This window comes from Leucoraja erinacea, chromosome 31 (genome assembly GCF_028641065.1).
Source record: "Leucoraja erinacea ecotype New England chromosome 31, Leri_hhj_1, whole genome shotgun sequence".
NCBI lineage: Eukaryota > Metazoa > Chordata > Chondrichthyes > Rajiformes > Rajidae > Leucoraja > Leucoraja erinaceus.
The window spans coordinates 11,364,453-11,388,730 of record NC_073407.1 but is presented as its reverse complement, the minus strand read 5'-3'; the positions used below and the strand labels follow the sequence as shown (position 1 = coordinate 11,388,730).

Sequence of the window (24,278 nt, the reverse complement as noted above, 5' to 3'; positions counted from 1 at the left end):
GCGAGCAATATTGGAATTGGTGGAGAGGTGGATTATTGCGTTGGTGAATAGCCTTCCCGTGTGATGCTGGGACCCAACGGGTCCCACAGTCTAGTATATAATAATAATAATAATAATAATGTTTATTTATATAGCACTTTTCAACAAAACCAGTATTTGAACCAAAGTGCTTTACAGAGATTGATTAAATTAATTGAACAGATCAATGCAATAAATCCATACAAATCAAAAAAAGAGAAAAAGAAAAAAGACACAGAAACAGTACACTATAGAAATCAACATGAAACGTCCCCCCACAGCAGAATTCACTGTGAGGGAAGGCACTAAAAATAATACATATTATACATCTATAATACCCCAGTATGTATATCCCAATATATATCCCATAATATCCCAATACATATATATATATATACATAAACACACACACATACGTACACATAAAAAACAAACAAGCAATAATAGTGCAAAAAGACAAAACCAATGCCCTCGTCTATGTAGTTCAGAGCTTATTTGGAGGTTGTAGTGTTTAATAGCCTGATGGCTGTAGGGAAGAAGCTGCTTCAGCTTCAGCTTGCTCTGATACAGATCAGGCATGAATACACTCACCCTTCCCTCTGACTACAATGGCATGATCAGCAGGTCACTACTGCTAACCTTCAGGAACAGGTGCTGCAAATACATCACTTCCATCACAGCAGAACCGCTCATAGATCAAGAAACTACCGTCAGCAAAAACTGGCCGGCAAGCACTTAAGGAGCATTCATGCAAGAGCCGGCACTGTGCCGCGTTTAACTCTGCAGCGGCATGTCATGTTAAAGGGGGTTCTCTTTGCCACTAGACTATCGGAGGGTCAAACAAGTACCAGTAAATGACAAACAAGTACAGGTTTTCAGCTGGTGGACATGGTCCCCATGGATTTCACTACGACATTTGGCAAGGTCTCCAGTGGTAGGCTGGTCCAGGAGAAGGCACATTGGATCAAGTGGAGGTCTGTCCCTGTTGCAGGAAGGGTTTGGTGTACCTGACCCTCAGCAGAGTGCCGAGAAAGGAGCGGCTGCTGGAGGCAAACCCAGCGCCCGTGGAACTGGCAACGGCAAACGGTGGCAGCACAATACAATTAATTGCCTGGAGCTCCTGTTTTTCTGGACGAGGAAGCACGCGGAGGTTTTCATCTACCCCAGTGTGAAGCCGCAGCCAGAGGAAGGAGTTCAAATCCTCATCACAAACACCAGGGAATTAAATATAGACGCAAAGTGCTGGAGTAACTCAGCGGGTCAGGGGGCACCACTGGAGGACATGGATAGGTGGCATTTCGGGTCAGGACCCTTCTTCAGACCGGAGTGGTGGAGGGGAACTGGAAGCAGGAAAAGCCCAGGAAAAATCAGGTCCTGCAAAAGATGACATCAGTCAGGGTAGTTCCCCGATGGGCTAATTGGTGGCTAGGGACGGCGTGGTCCCCAAGAGGGATATGTCAAGAATCAAGATTCAAGAGTGTTTTACTATCATATGTCCCAAACAGAACATTGAAAATTCTTACTTGCAGCAGCACTTCTCACTTGCAATTCAATTCTTACTTGCGAACTGCGGATATCACAGAATATTAATAGCAACCTTCGCTGGCAAATGGACGACTTTTGTTTTATTACAACGATCCTTCAGCAAGAAAGCACGATATAAAACATGTCAGCGGAACATCCCAGCAGAGATAATCAAACAGCTTGGATAATACGATACATAAATACAATCAAGCCAAACTCAAGTACAATTGGTAAAGCAAAGGGGGAAGATACAGAGTGCAGTAAATGGTGCTCAGCATTGTAGCGCACCAGTTCTAGAGACAAAGTACAACGCCTACAATGGGGTACATGGCATTTGGAACACCTTATGGAAGGCTGATAACAGAGGGGAAGCGAGTCCTACCACTCTTTATAGCAAATGCTCTCTAATCCAAGCAGCATTTCGGTATTTCGAGCCTGCTTTGACCTCTCCTCTCTGTTTAGAAGGTGCTCTATCTAACCTGTCGATCTTGTGTCCAAATTAAAGATAGCATTAGGTTTACCCAGAGGAACCAAAGCTTACAACTCAACCGTATGAACATTGAATTCTCCAATTCTCCACCCACAATAACCCTTCCTTCCCCTTACTTCTCCCACCCATGTGTCCCACCTGGACCCACACCTATTTCTCCTCTCCCCTCCACCTCAATTCCCTGCTCTGGATTCACAACTTGCAACTCTTCAATCCTTCTCTCACAGCTTCTGTTTATCCATCTCTCTTGTCCAACCATCAACCTATCACCAACCCCCCCCCCCCCCCCCCCCCCCCCCCCCCCCCCCCCCCCCCCCCCCCCCCCCTCCCTTTTTCCCTCCTTCCCCAGCCATCCAGTGTACAAATATATGATAAAGGGAATAACGTGAATATTGTTTAGTGCAAAATAAAGTCTAATAAAGTCTGATCAAAGATAGCCTGAGGGTCTCCAATGAGGTGGATGGTATCGGAGGACCACTTTCTAGTTGTTGGTAGGATGGTTCAGTGCCTAATAACAGTTGGGAAGAAACTGGTCCTGAATCTGCAATTCAGTGGTGCAGTGAAAATATATTTATTTATGTTGCACGCTATTGAGTCAGTGGAAAGACTATACATGATTACAATCCATATACCATGTCAAGTCAAGAGAGTTCATTGTCATGTGTGCCAGATAGTACAATGAAATTCTTGCTTGCTGCAGCACAACAGAATATTATAGGCATAAAAACAGATCAGATCAGTGTATCCATATACCATAGAACACACACATATATATATATCATATATATATATATATATATATATTATACACACACACACACATACACACACAAATATACACAAACACACACATATAAAAACACACACACATACACACACACACACACACACAAATAAACAAATAAAGTGCAATAGGCTGTTATAGTTCAGAGTTTGTTTGAAGTTGTGTTTAATAGTCTGATGGCTGTGGGGAAGAAGCTGTTCCTGAACCTGGATGTTGCAGATTTCAGGCTCCTGTACCTTTTACCTGATGGCAGCGGGGAGATGAGTGTGTGGCCAGGATGGTGTGGGACTTTAATGATGCTGGTGGCCTTTTTGAGGCAGCGACTGCTATAGATCCCCTCGATGGTAGGGAGGTCAGAGCCGATGATGGACTGGACAGTGTTTACAATTTTTTGCATCCTTTTCCGCTCCTGGATTCTCAGGTTGCCGAACCAATCCCGATGCAACCGGGCAGCTTACCATACATAGACCATTTATTATTTGCCTACAACAAAATCCAGCCCTGAGCACAGCCCGTCTTTGTTCCTGCAGTGTTCTCCTCTTAGCTGGGACTGGAAGCGACCGTGCGGTTGGAAGTGTGAATCCTTCCTTTGCTACCCAATAATTAGCCGCAGATTAAGCTGTCTGCCATCGATGTTGTTAGGAGCCAATTAAGGTGACCCAGTACACCTCCTGAATGTGCAAAGTGCAACTGGGATTTACAGAGTTCTCCAGTCAGTCAGGCATTGAGGATTCACTGGTGCACTGAAGCACTCACACCAAACACATACAGAGAGAGAGCCCTCAACAGGATTCTTTTCGCTGAGTTCTTTGGAAAGCAAACAACAATTTTGACAAGCCAGCGAGCATTATCTCAGCCAACTCCCTGTTTTCCTGCTCTGCAAGGAACAACCTTTTACACATTGCGGTCTTCATAATGAAGGTAGACAAAAGATGCTGGGGTAACTCAGTGGGTCGCGCAGCATCTCTGGAGAGAAGGACTAGGTGACCTCTCAGGCTGGGACCCTTCTTCAGACCGAGAGTCAGGGGAGAGGGGAACTAGAGGTATGAAAAGGTATAGAACAAATCAGAGCCGGCACCCATCGCCCAGGCTGCGTTAAATGTGTCGCTGCTTAAATGAAGACTGCACTGTCTGTGAAAGATTGTTCCATGTAGAGAACAAACATCACCGTTTTACATTAAAGGAGTAAATATAGAATGCTATGCTGGCAGCAGAGTGCTGATGGTGTCAGTGAGTGGGGAAGAACTGTAATTTAGGTGTCCACTAGATATTGAAGCATATCCCCATAAACACAAAAGCAGCCTGATTCACGCAATTACCAGTGATAACCTGCATTTATCCGCATGTAGATGGGCTAGCATTAACGCCGTCTCTATTTAACCTCCTGCTTTTGCTCCCTTGAATTGCCTCCTTGCTTTCCTCACCCTGCTAACTGCTATCTAAACATTTTTCATTTGAGTTCCACTCTGCCACATGGATAAGCGACAGGCATTTGATCACTGGAGTGGAATGAGTGCATGGGGAGGAAGGCTGTGGAAGGATACGCTGGCAGGCTGTACTGAAGTGTGGTGACAAGAGCCACGGGGAGGAGGAATATCAGCACTAGTCCATTGGCCAAGAGCTGTAGGTTCGAACCAGACACATCTCCCCTTCAGGCTGAAGTCCATATAGACCGGAGAAGAGGAGGGAGACACTGAACAGGTGATATCTGCTTTATATTAAACACAGGGAGGCACAGTGGCGCAGCAGTAGAGTTGCTGCCTTGCAGCTCCAGAGACCCGGGTTCGATCCTGACTACGGGTGCTGTCTGTACGGAGTTTATACGTTCTCCATGTGACTGCGTGGGTTTTCTCCGGGTGCTCCGGTTTCCTCCCAGACTCCAAAGATCTACAGGTTTGTAGGTCAATTGGCTTTGGTAAGATTGGAAATTGTCCCTAGTGTGTAGGATGGGGCTGGTGTGAGGGGATCGCTGGTCGGTGCGGACTCGGTGGGCCGAAGTCCTGTTTCCATGATGTATCTCCGACCTAAACTGAACACAATCTTACGTTCTTGTTCCGACTCTGAGCTTACTGTGTCCTCTCCATCTGTGCTTTAAACCCGCTCAGCCTACAACGCCATGGAGACTGAAGGTGACTTTTCTGTTGTGGATTTTTAATTGGCATCCTTTGTGAGTTCTCCTTAGATTCATGGGTAAAGCCCTTCAGCTTGTGATGAACAGATGAGCCATTTGACGTGCGCCCTGCTTCCCTCAGAGTGTGGGGTCATGGCTCTGAAGGTGATCTATTTTTAAACGTTAAATATGTGCACTCAAGATGGAGAAGCGCTTAAAAATGACAAAAAAAAAAAAATTTGAACACCAGAGGAAAATGAAGAAAAATCTGCTGATCATTGGATGCGAACAGTGGATTGCTTGAGACCGCCTCGGCCCTTTGAAGCAGGCAGTTTCACCAGAGCCTGGTGGGCATTAGAGAGGCTAGATTTTGGGGTACGTAGAGTCATTCGTCATGGAAACAGACCCTTCGGCCCAGTTGGTCCGTGCTGCCCATGATGCCTCATTAACATGGGTCGTACCCGCCCACGTTTGGCCCATATCCCTCTGAACCTTTCCTATCCATGTACACATCTAAATGCCTTTCAAATGTTATTATATTTTCTACCTCAACCACCTCCTCTGACAAAATGTGCAGGAAATGTGTCTGAAGAAAGGTCTTGACCCGAAACATCACCCATTCCTTCCCTCCAGAGATGATGCCTGTCCCGCTGAGCTACTCCAGCATTTTGTGTCCATCTCCTCTGACAGTTCGTTCCATTTACCCTCCACCCTTCTCACCTCAAGCCTATGTCCCATAGTTCTTGATTCCCCAACTCTGGGTAAAGACTCTGAACATTTTGCCTTATCTATTCCCCTTGCGATTTTATAAAATCATCCATCATCCTCCTGCGCTCCAAGGAATTAAGTCCTAGTCTGTCCAACCTCTCCCTGTAGCTCATGTCCTCGAGTCCTGGCAACACCACAGCACTAGCAGATCATTCAGCCCCTCGACCCTACAGTCCAGCGGAGTTGTAGCTGATGATACCCATCATCTGCCGGTTCCGATGTCCCGTCGTCCTATTCATATCTAAACGTGAATGAGCCTGCAGTTGAGGATCAGGTTGGACAAATGGAAGATCCAGCTCCCTTCACAAGCTGCCAGACATCAAGCCTCAATGAGCAGTGAGCCTAATATGTGCTTGCTTGTTATGACAAGCACAAGGGGCGGCATGGTGGCGCAGCGGTAGAGTTGCTGCCTTACAGTGCCAGAGACCGGGGTTCGATCCTGACGACGGGTGCTGTCTGTGTGGAGTTTGTACGTTCTCCCCGTGACCACGTGGGTTTTCTCTGGGCGCTCCGGTTTTCTCCCACACTCCAAAGAGGTGCAAGTTTGTAGGTTAATTGGCTTTAGGAAAGATTGTAAATTGCCCCTGGTGTGTAGGTTAGTGTTAGTGTACGGGGCGATCGATGGTCGGTGAGGACTCTGTGGGCCGATGGGCATGTTTCCACGCTGTATCTCAAAAGTAAAACGCAAAGTAACTGATGGTGGCACATCACTGCCAACAAATAACACATCCTTAGAAATCAAAATGAGATTTATCTTTCCCACATGTTGCTTAAAAAATCCAAAATAGACGCAAAATGCCATGGTAACTCAGCGGGCCGGGCAGCATCTCTGGAGAGAAGGAATGGGTGACGTTTTGGTACGAGACCTTTCTTCAGACTCTGAGTAAGTTCAGCAATATTACCACTGGTCAATGATACATTCTCTACCCACGAACACATGGAAAATCATAAATCCAGTTCCTGATACAGCAAATAATAATAACGTTCACCTTCATTGTTTTTGTATGTGCTCTACTCTTTGGGATTCATTTCCTCTTTCTCACCCGTATCTCATGTGATACGCTTATCATTTAATCTCCCCATTCAATCGCTGCCATTTCCTTCCGCTCCTATCTCCGCTATTGCTTTGACCCGGTCGCATACTTTTATTCATTCCGCAAGAGAAAGTTCTCTCCGTTTAATGGATCTCAGACAGAAATAGTGACTGAGAAACCACTCATCTCGATATCAGAGTGAGATTGGCGCCCTTTCAATCATTCTCTCGTTTGCCTTTTGTAACCGTGAGTCATAGTCATACGGCGTGGAAACAGGCCCTTCAGCCCAACTTGCCCACGCCGACCAACATGTCCAATCTACCCTGGTCCCACCTGCCTGTGTTTGGCCCCTATCCCTCTGCACCTATCCTATACATGTACCTGTCTAAATGTTTCTTAAACGTTGCAATATCCCTGCCTCAACTACGTCCTCTGGTAGTTTTTTCCATACACCCACCACCCTTTGTGTAAGAAAGTTACCCCTCAGGTTCCTATTCCATCTTTCCCCCCTCACCTTCAACCTATCTCCTCTGGTTCTCAGATTCCCCAGCTCTGGACAAGGGATTCTGTTCGGCTCACGAAGATAGACACAAAATGCGGGACAGGCAGCATCTCTGGAGGGAAGGAATGGGTGACGTTTCGGGTCGAGACCCTTCTTCAGACTCACATTCCTCACACGAGGCAGCTTGAAGCCTTACCTAAGTGGCAGCTTCCACTAGATGTCACCACTGAGCAAGGGCAGCGCTCACACTCAGCTGTCAAGCCAACCTGGGGTTTCCTGTAAAAAGTCTCCGTGCAATTCTCGCAGTGATGTCCCTTCGTGTTTCCAGTGCAGTTCCAGCAGAACCCTAGACAAATGAAAACAGAACATATCAGGAGAGCGCTCCAAACAGGACTGGACGCAGATTTTTGACAGTGGCCCTGGCTGCATGAACTGTCGAGAGGAGGGCGGTTTTAACTCAGTTAACTTAACTGGCAATCAATTAACGGCAGAGATATGATCAAAGGCAGTCGTAGATGGTCAGACATGCAGCCAGTGGCAGCAGCTGTACACAGAGCACACACACATGGACACAATTAGCAGCAACATCTGCGATGAATCTTCTCCTGGAGTTGCCTCTATTTATCGAATATTGAGACGTATTTGTCTTGCTGTTTGGAGCTGATGAGAGCTCACACACTCAATCGTTTCTGTACACTATTTCTGTACACTTGCTAATCAGGGATGTGCTTAGGTATGGCAACACTCTACTGGACTGAGAAAATCATTCCACTGTGTGTCTGCACGTCGCTCACGTGACAATAAAGGCACCACCACCACCAGATAACGTGCTTTGCTACTTTTCTTGCTGAAATGGACCATATCGCATCTCCCCACGTTGTCACCCCGTTTGCCTAATCCGAGTTCATTGATTGAACAATGACATTTCTTCGTCGTGCTTTGAAACCCCAAACTCTCAAGGAGATCCAGAGAACTGTTGAGGTTTTAACAAGGTCAAGGCTTTCCCTGAGAAGACCCAACTGCTAAGCTGTAAACCCAGCACTTCTGTTCAGCAACTACAGACCAGGTGAATATAGAATGTAAAAACAAGGAACTGCAGATGCTGGCCCACACAAAAGGACACAAAGTGCTCAGCATCTCTGGAGAACATTGGATAGGTGACGTCTTGGGTCAGGACCCTTCTTCAGACTGATTGCTGGGTGGGAGGAGGGTGTGGCAAGGCTGGGAGGGAGAGTTGTAGCATGCTATGTGGCTCACAGTGCCCTCTCACCATCCTGAATCCATAGTTAAACTCATGCAATAGCTTCAGGGAAAGTTAATAATGTCATAACCAACAACATGCTTTTACTAATATAAAAAAAAGACACAAAGTGCTGGAGTAACTCAGCGGGTCAGGCAGCACCTCTGGAATGTTTAATCATAGAATGATCAACTGAAGCTTAGAAACTATTAGCCCACATCAAAGTTTAACAAAGGTTCAGAATGTAAGAATGTTGTCCCCCCCTAAATGTCCCTTTTATGGCTTACAAATGTTCAGAGGGATAGAACAGGTGTCAGGGGTTATGGGGAGAAGGCAGGGGAATGGGGTTAAGAGGGATAGATAGATCAGCCATGATTAAATGGTGGAGTAGACTTGATGGGTCAAATGGCCTAATTCTGCTCCTATCGTTTATGAACTTATAATGATCCAAATGAGGGCAGGTGGGGCTAGTGGTGTAGATGGGGCATGTTGGTCGGCGTGGGCAAGTTGGGCCGAAGGGCCCGTTTATGTGCTGTATGACTCTTATCGTCTTCCCACTGCTGTGAACAATCACGGCAGATTCTAGTAAACATGACCTTGACTCATCACTCTGTTTATGAATTTAATTCAGCGAAAACTGCTTCCTTTTTAACATCGCTGACAACACATTGAACCAACGCCACCAGACTGAGCCGCTGGGTCTTGCCGCCCGTGGTCTTTGATAGGTCAAAGATAAATAGCTTGGGCATGTGTAGGAAGAAACTGCAGATGCTGGTTTAAACTGCAGACACAAAAAGCTGGAGTAACTCAGCGGGTCAGCCCCTGACTCTCAGTCAGAAGAAGGGTCTCAACCAGAAACGTCACCTATTCCTTTTGTCCAGAGACGCTGTCTTACCCGGTAAGTTACTCCAGCTTTTTGTGTCTGTCTTGCGCATCTGTGGACGGACGTGAGGAGGAAGTGAACTTTTCACTTCAAACGCAACTTTAAGAGTCTCCAAAGAAAATCTTTGTGACGTTGGGAAATGGCTGTGCTTGGATCAGGATTGCTGATGTGGGATGGGGTTTCCTGCTGTGGGACCGTGCCGGCTGGAACGCGGAGCCTGGTCGGGGAATCTGGCCACGGTACCACTGGCGAGGCGCTGGAGTGAGTGGAATCTGTGCAGCGCTGCAGTCCATGTTGCTGACACCACAGTTCATGTTTCCAGGAATAGCTCCCATCGAGCACATTCAGCAGAAACACAAAGTGAAACTGGTGCACAATGCTGCTTTTCTTTGCCCAAAACCTCACCTTTCATTTCTGAACGCAACATGATTGAAAAGGGCCACTTTCATCCCACACTTTGCACTTTGACAGACACTGTCCCTGCTGCCTACTCACAGGGAACACTGTCCTTAGCAAAGATTATAGAGGATCTTTGGTCTTTAGGTTCTAACACACAACACAGCAATAGGTAATTCGGCCCACAATTTCCCTGCCAAACACAATGCCAAAATAAACTAATCTCCTCTACCTGCACATGATCTATAGCCCTCCATATCCATGTGCCTTTCCAAAAGCCTCTTAAATGCCACTGTAGTATCTACCTTCACTACTGCCCTTGGCAGAGCGTTCCAGGCACTCACCACCCTCTGTGTAAAAAATCTGCCCCGCACATCTCCAAAGTTTGCCCTTCTCACCTTAAACCTGCGTCCTCTAGTCTTTGACATTCCCACACTGGGAAAAAGGTTTTGAATGTCTACCCAATCTACTCTTCTCATAATTTTATAAACTTCTATCAGGTCTCCTCTCAACCTCCGGCGTTCCAGAGAACACTATCAAGCCTCTCCTTGTGGCTAAAACCCTCTAATCCAGACAGCATTCTGGTGAACCTCTTCCACACCCTGTTCAACACCTCCACGTCCTTGCTGCATTGGGATAGAGCTGTATCTGGACTTCCTGACTCTTATAGTCAAGGTGCCGACCTAAGAAGCATGGGTTTAGTTTATTTATACTTGTGTGTATCAAGGTACAGTGAAAAAATGTTGCATGCTATCCAGTCATACTCTATGTGTAGGAAGGAACTGCAGATGCTAATTTAAATCGCAGAGACACAAAATACTGGAGTAACTCAGCAGGACAGGCAGCATCTCAGGAGAGAAGGAATGGGTGACATTACGGCCCGAAACGTCACCTATTCCTTCTCTCCAGAGATGCTGCCTGTCCCATTGGGTAAATCCAGTATTTTGTATCCATCCTCAAATCATACTCGACATGAGGCCAATCACACACCAGTAAGAGAGTGGAATGATTAGAGCGGATAATGGTAGTTCCTCTTCTGGGTCAGCATGCAAAGAGTCGCCATGTTCTGGGGCCATTTTGCAACTTTCAGATCTCAAGACTCTGAAAGTATCGTCCAATCTTATTCCAAGGAGAAAAGTGTTTCTTTTCTTCTCACTTCAAGGCTGGGTGGCCTGGCGCCGCTGGAGCGATGGTGTAGGGTGCGGCCTGGCCATGCACGATGCCGTCGGCTGCTTCCACCGCCGCCCCGTGCGGTTGCCCCAGGCAGTGCTCGGTCGACTTCACTATGAGAGAACTTTGAGTGGTCATTCACCAGGGAATGTCAGAGCTCTCCTCTCTGCTGCAGCCCAGTGAGGGCCAGATCAGAGCCACTATGTCCAGAGGAGAGAACAACATTGTGCTACACAAAGCTACGGCAGCGAGACCAAGCGCAGACGGGCCGATCCTGCTGCTGAACACCTTCGCTCAGTCTGCCTTGGCCTACACGATCACACGGTTGCCAAACCTTTCTGTCCTGGGCCTCCTCCACTGTCAGAGTGAGGCCCAGCATGAACTGGAGGAACAGCACCTCGATCGGTCCAAATGTCTTTCAGACGTTGTAATATTAATTGTACCTGCCTCTACAGTTCGTTCCATATATCCACCACCCTCAGAGTGACAGTGTTGCCCTTTAGGTCCCCGTTAAATCGTTTGTCTCTCACCATAAACCCAGACCCACTTATTTTAGCCTCTCCGACCCTGGGACCATTCACCTTATCCAGGTTCTTCACATCATTTCATGTGCCTCCACAAGGTCGGCTCTCAACCACTTAGGTAACCTCCAAGGTAAAGTCCTCGCCCGTCCAGCCTTATCACTGAAACTGTGCATTCCTGGCAACAGCCTTGTGAATCTTTTCTCTACTCTTCCCAGCTTAACGATATCCCTGCTATAACAGTGCGACTGCAAGCGTAATCTATCCGTGAGCAGTCCCACCCTCTCCCTGGTTACCGTCTTGTTTTTAATGTACATACAAAAAAAGCCTTTGGATTCTCTTTAATCCTACTTGCCAAGAACATTTCTTCGTCTACTTTGGCCCTCCTAATTCCCTGCTTAAGTTCTTTCCTGCTTGCTTTATATTCCTCAAAGGCCCTGCCTGATTTCATCTTTTGCTTCCTTTTATGTTTTGATCATATTTACAACCTCTCTTGTCATCCAAGGTTCCGTTACCTTGCCCTCTCTGTCCTTCCTCCTCACTGGAACATGCCGGTCCTGAGCCCGTCTAATCAACTGTTCTTTAAATGATTCCCACATGTCAGATATGGTCTTACCCAATACCAGCTGTTCCTATTTCACTCTTCCTGGCCACTGGCTAGTGATGTTGTCATCAGCCTAACCCCAATTTAGTACTTTCCCCCAAGGTCCAGACTTATTTTTATTCATAACGATCTTAAAACTTAAGGAGTTGTGATCACTGTGCTCTAAATGCTCTTCCATTGAAACCCCAGTCACCTGGCCAGAAGGCAGACACACAATGCTGTCGTCACTCAGCGGGTCAGGCAGCATCTCTGGAGAAAAGGCATAGGTGACGTTTCGTGTCGAGACCCTTTTTCAGTCACCTGGCCAGGCTTGTTCCCCAATACAAGCTCCACTATGGTTCCTTCCTGAATTGGACTTTCCACTTACGGTTTCAAGAGACCCTCGTGGATACACATAGCAAATTGGGTTGAAACTCTGAAGTGACCCCCCTCCCTGAAGCTACTGTCTGTAACCCTCACTGTCTCTATATGCATGCTCCTCATTGACTCCAACTGCTGGCCCAACCAACCATGGAGTCTGGGATGGGCTGTAGCTGGACACACTTCCTGGTTGTCAGGGACATATGACCACTCCCTGGTCTCTTACATCTGACACAAGGCGGAAGGCTAATCTGCTGACTGCCTTTACTGCTCTCTTAAATCACACATGAAAAATAACTTTAATGGGGGCAACCGAGTGGTGCAGCGGTAGAGTTGCTGCCTCACATCGCCAGAGACCCGGGTTCGATCCTGACTACGGGTGCTGCCTGAGCCGAATTTGTAAGTTCCCCTTATGACCGCGTGGGTTTTCTCCTGGTGCTCCGGTTTCCTCCCACATCCCAAAGACAGGCAGGTTTGTGCGTTAATTGGCTTCTGTAAATTGCCCCCTAGTGTGTAGGATGCGAAAATGGCATAACATAGAACTTGTGTAGGGGTGATCGATGGTCGGCGTGGACTCGGTGGGACAAAGAGCCTGTCTCCACGCTGTATCTCTAAACTAAACTAAATTCAAGCAGACTTAATGTTAGATAACCTTATTCACTGTCCACTACACCACCAAGTTTGGTGTCATCTGCAAACTTACTCACCTTGTTCGCAACATTGTCATCCAAATTGTTAATGCAGATGCCCTACAATAGTGGACCCAGCACTGATCCCACAGCTCACCACTGCTCACACGCCTCCAATCGTTTCAACCACCCTCTGACTCATACAACCAAGCCAGTCTAGTGTGCAGATCCTTGTCAACTCCATGTTCAAAGGTTCAAAGGTCAGTTTATTGTCACATGTACCAATTAAGTTACAGTGATATTCATATTACCATACAGCCATAGTAAAAATAGGCAACAAGACACACAACTACATGAAAGTTAAAATAAACATCCACCACAGCAGATTCCCCACATTCCCCACTGTGTTAGAAGTCAATAAAGTCCAATCTTCCTCCTCATTTATTCTCCCGCGGTCGGGACGATCGGAGCGCCGCAGATGGCGGTCGAAGCCCCCGTGTTGGGGCGATCGAAGCTCCTGCAGCCTGGAGCTCCTGAAGTCGGTCTCTAACCAAGGACCGCGAGCTCTACGATGTTAAGTCCTGCAGGCTCCCGCAGTTGGAACTCACGTAATCCACAACTACCGCCTGTCCTCATCGGCGTTCTACATCACCCCTTCAAAAATCTCAATCAAATTGACGAGACACGGTTTCCCATTCACACAGCCATGCTGACTGTCATTAATCAGTCTTGCCTTTCCAAATACAATTAAACCCTGACCCACAGAATCCCCACCATTGACATTACGTTCATCGACCTCTAGTTCCAATGCTTGTCCCTGCAGCCCTCCATAAACAAAGGCACAGTATTAACAAGTCTCCAGTATTCTGGTATCTTCCTGCAGCTAAAGATGACACAAATATCTCTGCCAGGGCCCAAGCAGTTTCTTCCCTCGCATCCTAGGATACACTTGATCGCGCCCTGTAATAAGCCTCGAGGCTGCCACCATCTCTTCCTTTGTGATGTGGATAGTTTCCAAAACATTACTATTAATTTCCTAATTCCTGAGCTTCCATGACGCTCACAACGGTAAATACAGCTGAGAAATATTCATTTTACACATCATCCATCTCCTGTGGCTCCCCGGTGATCCTCAAGGGGATTCTCTCCCCAGTTACCCTTTTCCTCGTTACACGTGGAATCTCTTTGGTTTGTCCTTTCCTTTATTTGCCACAACTATCTCATGTCCTCCTGATTTCCCTCTTAAGTGTTGGGCCTCCTACATCTCTAATACTCCCCCAAGGGATGTGACTGATCCCAGCTGCCTCTATCTGACAGACACCTCCTTCTCTTTCTTGACGGTGGAGGCAGGTACAATCGTGGCATTTAAGAGAGTTTTGGATAGGCACTTGGATATGCAGGGAACGGAGGGATCTGGATTATGCTCCCGCAGATAAGGTGGTAAGGGAGATAGGAGCAGAATTGGGCCATTCGGCCCATCAAGTCTACTCCGCCACTCAATCACGGCTGATCCATCTCTCTCTCCGAACCCCATTCTCCTGCCTTCTCCCCATAACCTCTGACGCTCGTACTCATCAAGTTAATTAAACATAACAGTTGGTCTTGACATCAGACTTTGTTCTTGATTATGCTGGTGGCCTTGCCGAGGCAGCGTGAAGCGTAGATGGAGACAATGGAAGGGAGATTGGTCTGCCTGATGGTCTGGGCAACATCCACAACTCTCTGCAATTTGATCCGATGTTAGTTCGATGTTACAAAAAGATGACGGTCGGGAGAGATGCATTACTCCTGACTTAATGACGAACAGATTTCACAACCCAAGAGAGCCAAGTACAGTAACGTGCAGCGGGTTTCACTGGGGATAGTTCAGCACTCATGGGATCGATCGCTGCACGATCTCCCCCGCCGCCGATCCCCGTGCAATGCACCATGAGTTATGCTCTGGGAAGTCTGGCTCAATGTACAACAGCACAGAAGCCTCCGCTGTGAGGATGATTTAACAGGAACCAGCCTGCGGAGCAGACTGCGCGTTGTCAGTGAACTCTGAAACTCAACAATAACAAAACCCAGCATTCCTTTGGGGTACATGTTCCAAAAAACCAAACAGGCGAGAGACAAAGAAAACTTCCCTGGAAACAACTCTGTGTCATCCGAGCCCCTCTTGGGTAAATCTTCACTCAATCCTCTTCTATCTAGTGTTTGAACCCATCAATCACACGACGAGAAACAAGGAACTTTAGTTTTTGTTTTAGTTTGTAGAAATACAGCGTGGAGACAGGCCCTTCGGCCCAACGAGTTCTATCCTACCCACTAGGGACGATTTACAGAGGACAAGTAACCTGTGAACCTGCACCTCTTTGGAATGTGGGAGGAACCGGAGCACCCAGAGAAAACCCACGTAGTCACAGGGAGAACGTACCAACTCCACACAGAGAGTGGAGTGAGGTCAGAATCAACCCCTGGTCTCTGTAAATGGCCCCTAGAGTGTAGCTGGGATAACATAGAACTAGTGTGAACGTGTGATCGCTGGTCAGCGTGGACTCGGTGGGCCGAAGGGCCTGTTTCCATGCTGTATCTCTAAACTAAACTAAGTCCACAGGGGAGGCTAAGTATTTCTGTTGAAGGCTGATATCTTTAGCTTCCACAGTGGGAAGGTGTATCTATCCCCGCATGGACCATTACCCTCCATGTATTCACAATGTCCTGTCTGTGTGACGGGCCGGGCTCCAGTGAAATTAAGGCAATGGATTCACTCCATTTAACTGCAACAAGATAAACTGATTTTTCCAACTGAGTGGCGTTGAGTGATCAATTGGGAAGTTTTAATGAACAGGAAAGAAATTAAATTCTAATTGCAGCATTTCTTCCAGCAAGCGAGAGCGAAGGAACAGAAATAAAGCTCAGCCCATCAATCCGTCACCACGGCAACCGCAGATGTATGGAGTGTTACTGTACCATTACTGAAGCAAGATTGCAAAGCCCTTTTGCCCAATTTTGGGTATCCCTGTGATAATCAATCTTCAGCCAGAAGTAAACAATCCTCTTGTGTCTTTGGCTAATTGTCGACGTTGCAACGTCTGGCTTCAAAACTAAACTATTGAGGTTATATCGTCCACAATGTGCTCACCACAACCCTGGGTTCAAATATGCTTATATTTTCACCTTCCACAAGAAAACAAATATTCCTGACAAGCAATTCAAAATTCCCAAATTTAACCAGACATGAGTTTTCAGTGATTTTGGACCATTTTTTTTAAATTTAGGGAACCCTGTAACCATGGTAACGTCAGATGGAATCTATGCTGAAGATGCTAGTCTGCTTGCAGGGGCCTGCTGTCTGCGTTGGATGTGATGGGTGTCCAGGGGCCTGCCTTTCCACGCTACCATTCCTGCCTCAGAAACCACAACAAAACACATCTCACAAACAGCATTGAATCTTGTAACCAAAGGGCGGCACAGACGTGCAAGAAGGAACTGCAGATGCTGGTTTACAGCGAAGGCAGACACAAAATGCTGGAGTGACTCAGTGGGTCAGGTAGCATCTCTGTAGAAAAGGAAGAGGTGACATTTCGGGTCAAGACCGATGTCTGACGAAGGGTCTCAAACCGAAACGTCACCTATTCCCGCCTGATCCGCTGAGTTACTCCAGCATTTTGTGTCTATCTATCGGCGGCACAGATGTGCTGCTGGTAGAGCTGCTGCCTCACAGCACTGGAGACCCGGGTTCGATCCTGACCTTGGGCACTGTCTGTGTGTGTGGAGTATGCACGTTCTCCCTGTGACTGCATGGGTTTCCTCCGGGTGCTATAGCTTCCTCCCACGTCAAAAAAGACGTGTGGGTGTGTAGGTTAATTGGGCCTCTGTAAATTCCCCCCACATGCTGAAGGAATAGATGAGAAAGGTGGATAATGTCGAACCAGTGTGAACGGGTGATCGGTGGTCGGCATGGACTCGGTGGGCCGAAGTACTCTAATGCCCTTGTTAAATGCTGTCGGCAACGCTCCTTGGTCCCCCAGGCTTGGCTCCACTCACCAGCTCAGTGGGGTGGGGCATTGCAACCTTCACGTGGTCCACCCTGTTTCGACTAATGCAATCAACCCGACGTGCACAAACAAGATCAAACAGAACAAGTTGACCTGCAACTTTAGGCTGTGCACGCAATACGCAAGTAGAAGATCAGCTCAGTTCCAACCCAAGCAGGGAGTGGGTCAGAAACTTTACACGCTCAACAGCTGCGAGGCACCGCACACTCAGTGAGTGTGAAACCTTACACGCTCAACAGTTGTGAGACTGCACACCCAGTCAGTGTGAAACACACTCAGTGAGTGTGAAACCATGCACGCTCAACACTACACACTCAGGGTGCATGCAACTATGCACCTAATGCTCAACAAGTGTGATACCTCGTACACTCGGGAAACATGATGCACTCACACATATAAGGCCGTAGGACAAAGGAGCAGCTTTAGGCCATGAGGCCATCCGTGTCGACTTCACCATTCAATCATGGCTGATCTAGTTTTCCTCTCAACCCCATTCTCCTGCCTTCTCCCCATTGATTTCCCGTAACCTTTGATGCCCTTACTAATCAAGAGATACCTTCACCCCACCATGCCGCTCCCTGTGGATCTCCTGAAGCACCCTTGCCCAAGCCTGACTCCCCCATCCCCAATTTTTGATACCTTCCTACTACCATTCCACCCCCAAAATACCAGCCCAAAAGCCAGGCTTTTGCTTGTTACTCTCGTGAAGAGCCAGGACTGAGAGGTTGGGCAGACTATTTATGGGGGTGATGTTATAGAGGTGCATGAAACCATGAGGGGAATAGATAAGGTGAATGCACAGAGTCTTTTACCCAGAGTAGGGGAATGAAGAACCATAGGGTTAAGATGAGAGGGGCAAGATTTATTAGGAATCTGAGGGGCATTTTTTTTTCCACACAGAGGGTGGTGGATATATGGAGCGAGCTGCCAGAGGAGGTAGATGAGGCTGGGACTATAACAACATTGAAAAGGCATTTGGACAGGTGCATGGACAGGAAAGGTTTAGAGAGAAGATAGACACAAAGCGTTGGAGTAACTCAGCGGGTTGGGCAGCACCTCTGGAGAAAAAGGATGGGGTAATAGGTTTAGAGGGATATGGGCCAAACGCGGGGAGGTGGAGTAGTGTAGATGGGGAATCTTGGTCGGCATGGGTAAGTTGGGCTGAAGGGCCTGTGTGACCGTGTTCCTGTGTGGGGAGTCGCCAAGACCGTGACACTGGCCACCGGTGTCGACCCCCTGACTAAACACAGTAGTTCATCGAGTGCGGACCATGTGGCCGTGACTGGGGGTTGCAGCAGGGACATGGAGCCAGGAACATGCAGAGATGCGATGGAGCAGGTCAACACTGGTTCAAATTACACTCAGAAGTCACACACATCCTGCTTGACTATTTCAAGCAAGCCAGGCTCAACTCCAAAGCCGAAGGTCACCCGGATACTGGGCAGCCCTTGGGCCTCGTACGTATCAGCCCCTCAGTCACGGATCTCAGCACAACCTCGTCGCTTTGTTCTCCAATCCCTGCCCGGTCCACGGGCTGTGCAAAAACCCTTTGAAGAGGCCGTCAATGTAAAATTGGCGCGGAAGAGAAGGGGGTCGAAGGCGAAAGGAGGGCCAGAGGGTCACAAAATTAAATGAAGATATCCGTGCAAATTAGTACAAGTGTCAGCTGGAAGGGAAGGGAAGGGAGGAGGGGGGGAGAGGGTTTAATTCAGAGTCTCGCCTGGTGATGAGGAAACTGGAGCAAGCTCATTGCCAACTCTCACTCAGATCACTCTTACTACAGATTCTGCACAGAAACTTAACATGGGAAGGGGCTCGTTCTCTCCAACACAGCTGTAACCATCACCTCCACGAGTTACAGGTACAGAAATTTACTCAAAACACTCAGCAGGTCAGGCAGCTTATGTAGAAAGAGAAACACAGTTCACACATCTGAATGTTAACCATGTCTTCCCCTCCATGGATGCTGCCTGAACTGCTGAGTGTTTCCAGAATTCCTGTGTTCAGGTTTAGGTCTATTATTGTTACATGTACTGAGGTACAGTGAACATTTTTGCCTTGCAATGCTGTCTGAACAGATATCCCATACATAGATACAATTAGTTCAAACTCAAGTACAATTGATAGAAGATAGACACAAAATGTTGGAGTAACACAGCAGGTCAGGCAGCATCTCTGGAGAACATGGGGGGGGGGGCGACTGCCTTACAGCGCCGATCCTGACTGGGGGTGTTGCCTGGTACGTTCTCACTGTGATCGCATGGGTTTCCTCACACATTCTAAAGTGTAATGGATTGTAGGTTCATTGGCTTCAGTAAATTGTAAATTGGCCCCAGTGTGTAAGTTAGTGCTAGTGTAGGAGATGATTGCTGGTCGGCACAGACTTGTTGGGCCGAGGGGCCTGTTTCCACGCTGTATCTGTAAAGTCTGAAGTCTAAGGTCTAAAACATGGATAGGTAACGTTTCGGGTCGGTACACTTCTTCAGCCACTCTGCTGTTTCAAGTACAAGCTTGGAGCTTGATTCACAATACAAATATCAAGTGTTTCCCTTTGGTTCAGTGCAGAATAATGCCGTTCAGCCCAACGAGTCCGCATCGACCAGCTTTCCCCGTACACTAGTACTATCCTGCACACTAGGTCCAATTTTTGATTTTTTAACCAAAGCCAATTAACCAACAAACCTGTACGTCTTTGGGGTGTGGGAGGAAACCGGAGCACCCACAGAAAACCCACGTGGTCACAGGTTGAATGTACAAACTCTCTACAGACAGCACCCGTGGTCAGGATTGAACCTGAGTCTCTGGCGCTGTAAGGCAGCACCTCTACTCCTGTGCCACTGTCCCATCTGATTCAAACACACAAGCCACCTCCAGCGGGAGACTCCTACCAATCCAGACATGGACAAGGGTACTTTCATTGGCCAACTGCCTCTTGGACCTCATTGTCCGCCATTTTATGACGAGCCAGACCACGTAAGGCAAGTGGTTCTTTAAATTCCCTGAAATGTTCTCTCAAAGGCATTGTGGAATATATTACATTGAAAAGTTATTTGAGGTACTGTGGGTCAACTGGTGTTCAAATTCCATAAAGTTCTTTGCATTAAAAATTCAGTGGCAGCTTAAGATTTGCTATTTTCAATTTCCAAGTTTCAAAACCTTGTCGTAAGTCACAATTTTCAGGTGGCTATGATCATGCTGGCGTGACAAATGAGTCCTAAAGTCCGGCTTCCAATGTCCTTGTATTCTCAATAGCTAGCTCCTCACTTAATTGGTTCCATTCTTTTTCACACATATAAAAGCTGGAGGACAGATTTATTGATTTCCAATTTCGTGTTCTCACGCCACGTGTTAAGTATTGACCGGGATGGCAGGATCTAATCCTCGATTGGGATGGGTCTTTGTTGTTGGACTGCACAGTGTATACTTTAGTTTATGTCCATTTGCCTTTGGCACTGCTTACTGACCAGAAACAGAAGCATTGATTTTGACTTGCTTCCTTAGCAATGCTCGTAAACCGTCTGATCCCACCCACTCCCTGCTCAATGTTTGGATAATCTAATCATCAACACTGCTTCTGCATGGGGACACAGCGTGCATCGACATATATGAACGTTTAGTTTAGTTTAGAGATACAGTGTGGAAACAGGCCCTTCAGCCCAGCGAGTCCACACCAACCAGCGATCCCCGACTTTAACACGATCTAACAAAGACTACGGATAATTTACACATACACCAAGCCAATTAACCTACAAACCTGTACGTCTTTGGATTGTGGGAGGAAACCGAAGATCTCGGAGAAAACCCACGCTGTCACGGGGAGAACATATAAACTCCGCACAGACAGCACCCATAGACAGGCTCGAACCTGGGTCTCTGGCGCTGTAAGTGCTGTAAGGCAACAACTCTACTGCTGCGCCACTGTGCCACATGATTTACCTAACAGACACAGTGGGATGAACACAGACACAAAATGCTGGAGTAATGCAGCGTGACAGGCAGCAACTCTGGAGAGAAGGAATGGGTGACATTTCGGGTCGAGAACCTTCTTCAGACTGAGAGTCAGGGGAGAAGGAGCCCAGAGATATGGAAGGGTTAGGAGTGAAAGCAACAGATCAAAGCAGACGATAATCAAGGAAATGTAGAATGTTTCATTGTTAGCTGAGGGGAAGATGACAACTAGGCATACAATCAGTAAAACACCAGTAAAATTAATCAGGACAATGAAACTAGTCTGAGATCTAGGGTGTCACTCATTGCCGCGGTGTCACTGGTTGCCTTCCTACACAACGGGATGAACAGTTGGTGACGTGACTGGGTTGTCCAGGGACTAAAGCCTTTGGGCTATAGAAACCTTGCAGGGTTCAAACCACAATGGACAGCAGCATGCAAAGCAGGCACGTTGAAGCTATTAGAAGAAGCAAACAAGATTAAGGCAAGCCTCAAATGCATTGCCGTCAAATCATATGGGACAGTATTAAGCTATTCAGTGGCTGCCCTGATCCTGACGTTAAGTATTTAGATATAGTTGATGGAAGAACTTCAATATACTTCAAATCATTTAATCTCAAGCTTTAAATAAATTACCATACTTAGTTTCCGCTTTCCATTTCATTTCATTTCATTTCCATTTCATTTCTTGATGTGCTTTTCAAACCGTCTCAGCGTTATGTAAATTTTCTTGCAACTCACAAGAAAAATACAACAAACCTCTGCCTTGAGTTCTGGTGATTTTCCGTTTCTTGCACATCTTCTGAAAGTGAGGATCTGACCGGTGTTTTGGTGGTGGGAATCATTTTAACATTTGCCTTTATGAGAACGGACTTTCCTGGGGGGGGGGGTGTGTGTATCTGTAGCTTGCGTGATTTGCCCTCCTGTTGCAGTGAGCTGAGTGCGTGATCCTTTCAAATTCACAAGCTCGCGTTTCCTCACGTTCAAAACTCACCACTGAACATCATTTAGGTCCAAGATTATCTTGATTAATGCTAGCTACCAAATGCTATTTCATGTTACAAATATTCAAGTCAGTTACCAGACAGATAGATGCTGACTGACATTGGGAGTGTAAACTAATAGGAACCTGAGGTGCAACTGTTTCACACACAGAGCAGTCGGTATATGAACGAGCTGCCAGAGAAGGTAGTCGAGGCAGGTACTAGAACAACATTTAAAGGGTTAAATTTGCACAGGTACATGGATAGGAAAGGGATAGAGGGATATGAACCAAACACAGGCAGATGGGACTAGATGGGACATCTCGTGAAAGTGGAATAAGGTAGAACTAATGTGAATGGGTGATAGCTGGTCAGCGTGGTGGGCTGAAGGGTCTGTTTCCATGCTGTATCTCTAAACCTCACGGACCCAAAGACAGAATTCCTGGCTCAATCTCCTGGGCTGAGGTGCCACTCTGACACACAATCTGTCCATTCATCTAACTTTAGACTTCAGAGATACATCAGGGCGGAAACAGGCCCTTCGGCCCACCACATCTGCGGCCGAGCAGCGATCCGTTTTATGCACCAAGCCTTGGAGAAGCAACCAACAAAATCCCACCCCTATCATTCCTTCTCCCCACTCCCGTCCCACAGAAGGTACAGAAGCCTGGAAGGGTGCGCCACCAGACTCAGGAACAGCTTCTTCCCCTCTGTTATCAGGCTTCTGAACGATCCTGCCATAAGCCAGGGGACTGTCCGATTCTCCTCTACCCCATTGCGGACATTAGACTTTGGGTATGGATCTGATGTGCTACAATGCTGAGAACTATACTCTGCACTCTGTTTCATCCCCTTTGCTCCACCTATGCTACTTGAGTTTGACTCGATTGTTTTTAATGTATAGCATTATCTGATCTGATTGGGCAGTCATGCAAAACAAAGCTTTTCACGACATCTCGGTACGTGACAATGACAAACCTAAACCGTTTGGATGCAGCAGAGAAGCCGATTTCTGTCCATCTATACTAATGTTATAAGCTCAGGTCAGGGCTGTATCCTTCTACGCTTGTCTTTGTCAGTGATGTCTACAACCTGGTGACAATTGGGTGATTAATATCTTTCATTAGAATGCACACTTGTCAACAAACAATGTCTTTGAAATGAATATAAAAAAATAAACTTGATTCTGCAGCATGGAGCGGAGCGTTAACAGATCAAATCTGACTTTAATGCAAGAAAGAGAAATGTAATGAGGGAAGGATGAGACACAGGCAGAGTACAGCGCTGCAGAGTCATGTTTCCATGGACTTTACTGACCCTTTGATCAGGCATCAGCCCAGCATGAATTGTGGCATTCTCCGGAGTTACCAGAGTCTGAAATCTGAACATAAACCTTCTCTTTCCTGTTCACTAAATGCCGACTATAAACTGGCTTTGGCTGCTTTCTTCAGCTTGTTTTCTGTCCAACTCCAGCTGGTCTTTGTTGTGACTGAGTGAATAGAAAATGATCAGAAAGAGTATAGAAGTTGGGAGGTCGTGTGGCAGTTATATAAGACATTAGTGAGGCCACACTCAGAGTATTGTGTTCAGTTATGGGCACCATGTTAGAGGATAGACATTGTTAAACCAGGAAGGGTGCAGAGAAGATTTTCAAAGATGTTGCCTGGGCTCGAGGGCCTGAGCTACAGGGAGAGGTTGAGCAGGCCAGGACTCTATTCCTTGGAGTGCAGGAGGATGAGGGGGTATCTTATAGAGGTGTACAAAATCATGAGAGGAATAGATCGGGTAAACACACAGAGTCTCTTGCCCAGAGTAGGGGAATCGAGAACCAGAGGACATAGGTTTAAGGTGAGTGGGGAAAGATTCAATAGGAACCCGAGGGGTAACTTTTTCACACAAAGGGTGGTGGGTGTATGGAACGAGCTGCCAGAGGAGGACATTGAAGCAAGTACTATCACAACATTTAAGAAACATTTAGACAGGTGCATGGCTAGGACAGGTTTAGAGGGATATGGGCAAGACGGAGGCAGGTGGGACTGGTGTAGATGGGACATGTTGGCCGGTATGGGCAAGTTGGGCCGAAGGGCCTGTTCCCATGATGTATGACTCTAACCAAAGTTTCCACTCACTATTGTAAGAGAAAGAAGATGTGACCAGGACTGGACATTTGTCATAGACTGGAGGTAGCACCATGGGTTGTGGCTGGATGTGAGGGAAAACATTAGCTGTTTACTTTTTACCCTTTCCCCCCTCTCTTCCCTGTTCCCCACC

The 24,278-nt window shown here is 47.0% G+C and overlaps 1 protein-coding gene across 1 annotated transcript in view; it reads right to left on the bottom strand.

The window, feature by feature from the left end:
• The window catches only part of LOC129711912 (multiple epidermal growth factor-like domains protein 9), a 149,917-nt gene that overhangs the window by 22,539 nt on the left and 103,100 nt on the right, over positions 1-24,278 (bottom strand). Inside the window, exon 4 of the mRNA XM_055659937.1 lies at positions 7,427-7,576. Coding sequence (XP_055515912.1) covers positions 7,427-7,576 — 150 coding nt within the window. The remainder of the gene's footprint in view (positions 1-7,426; positions 7,577-24,278) is intronic.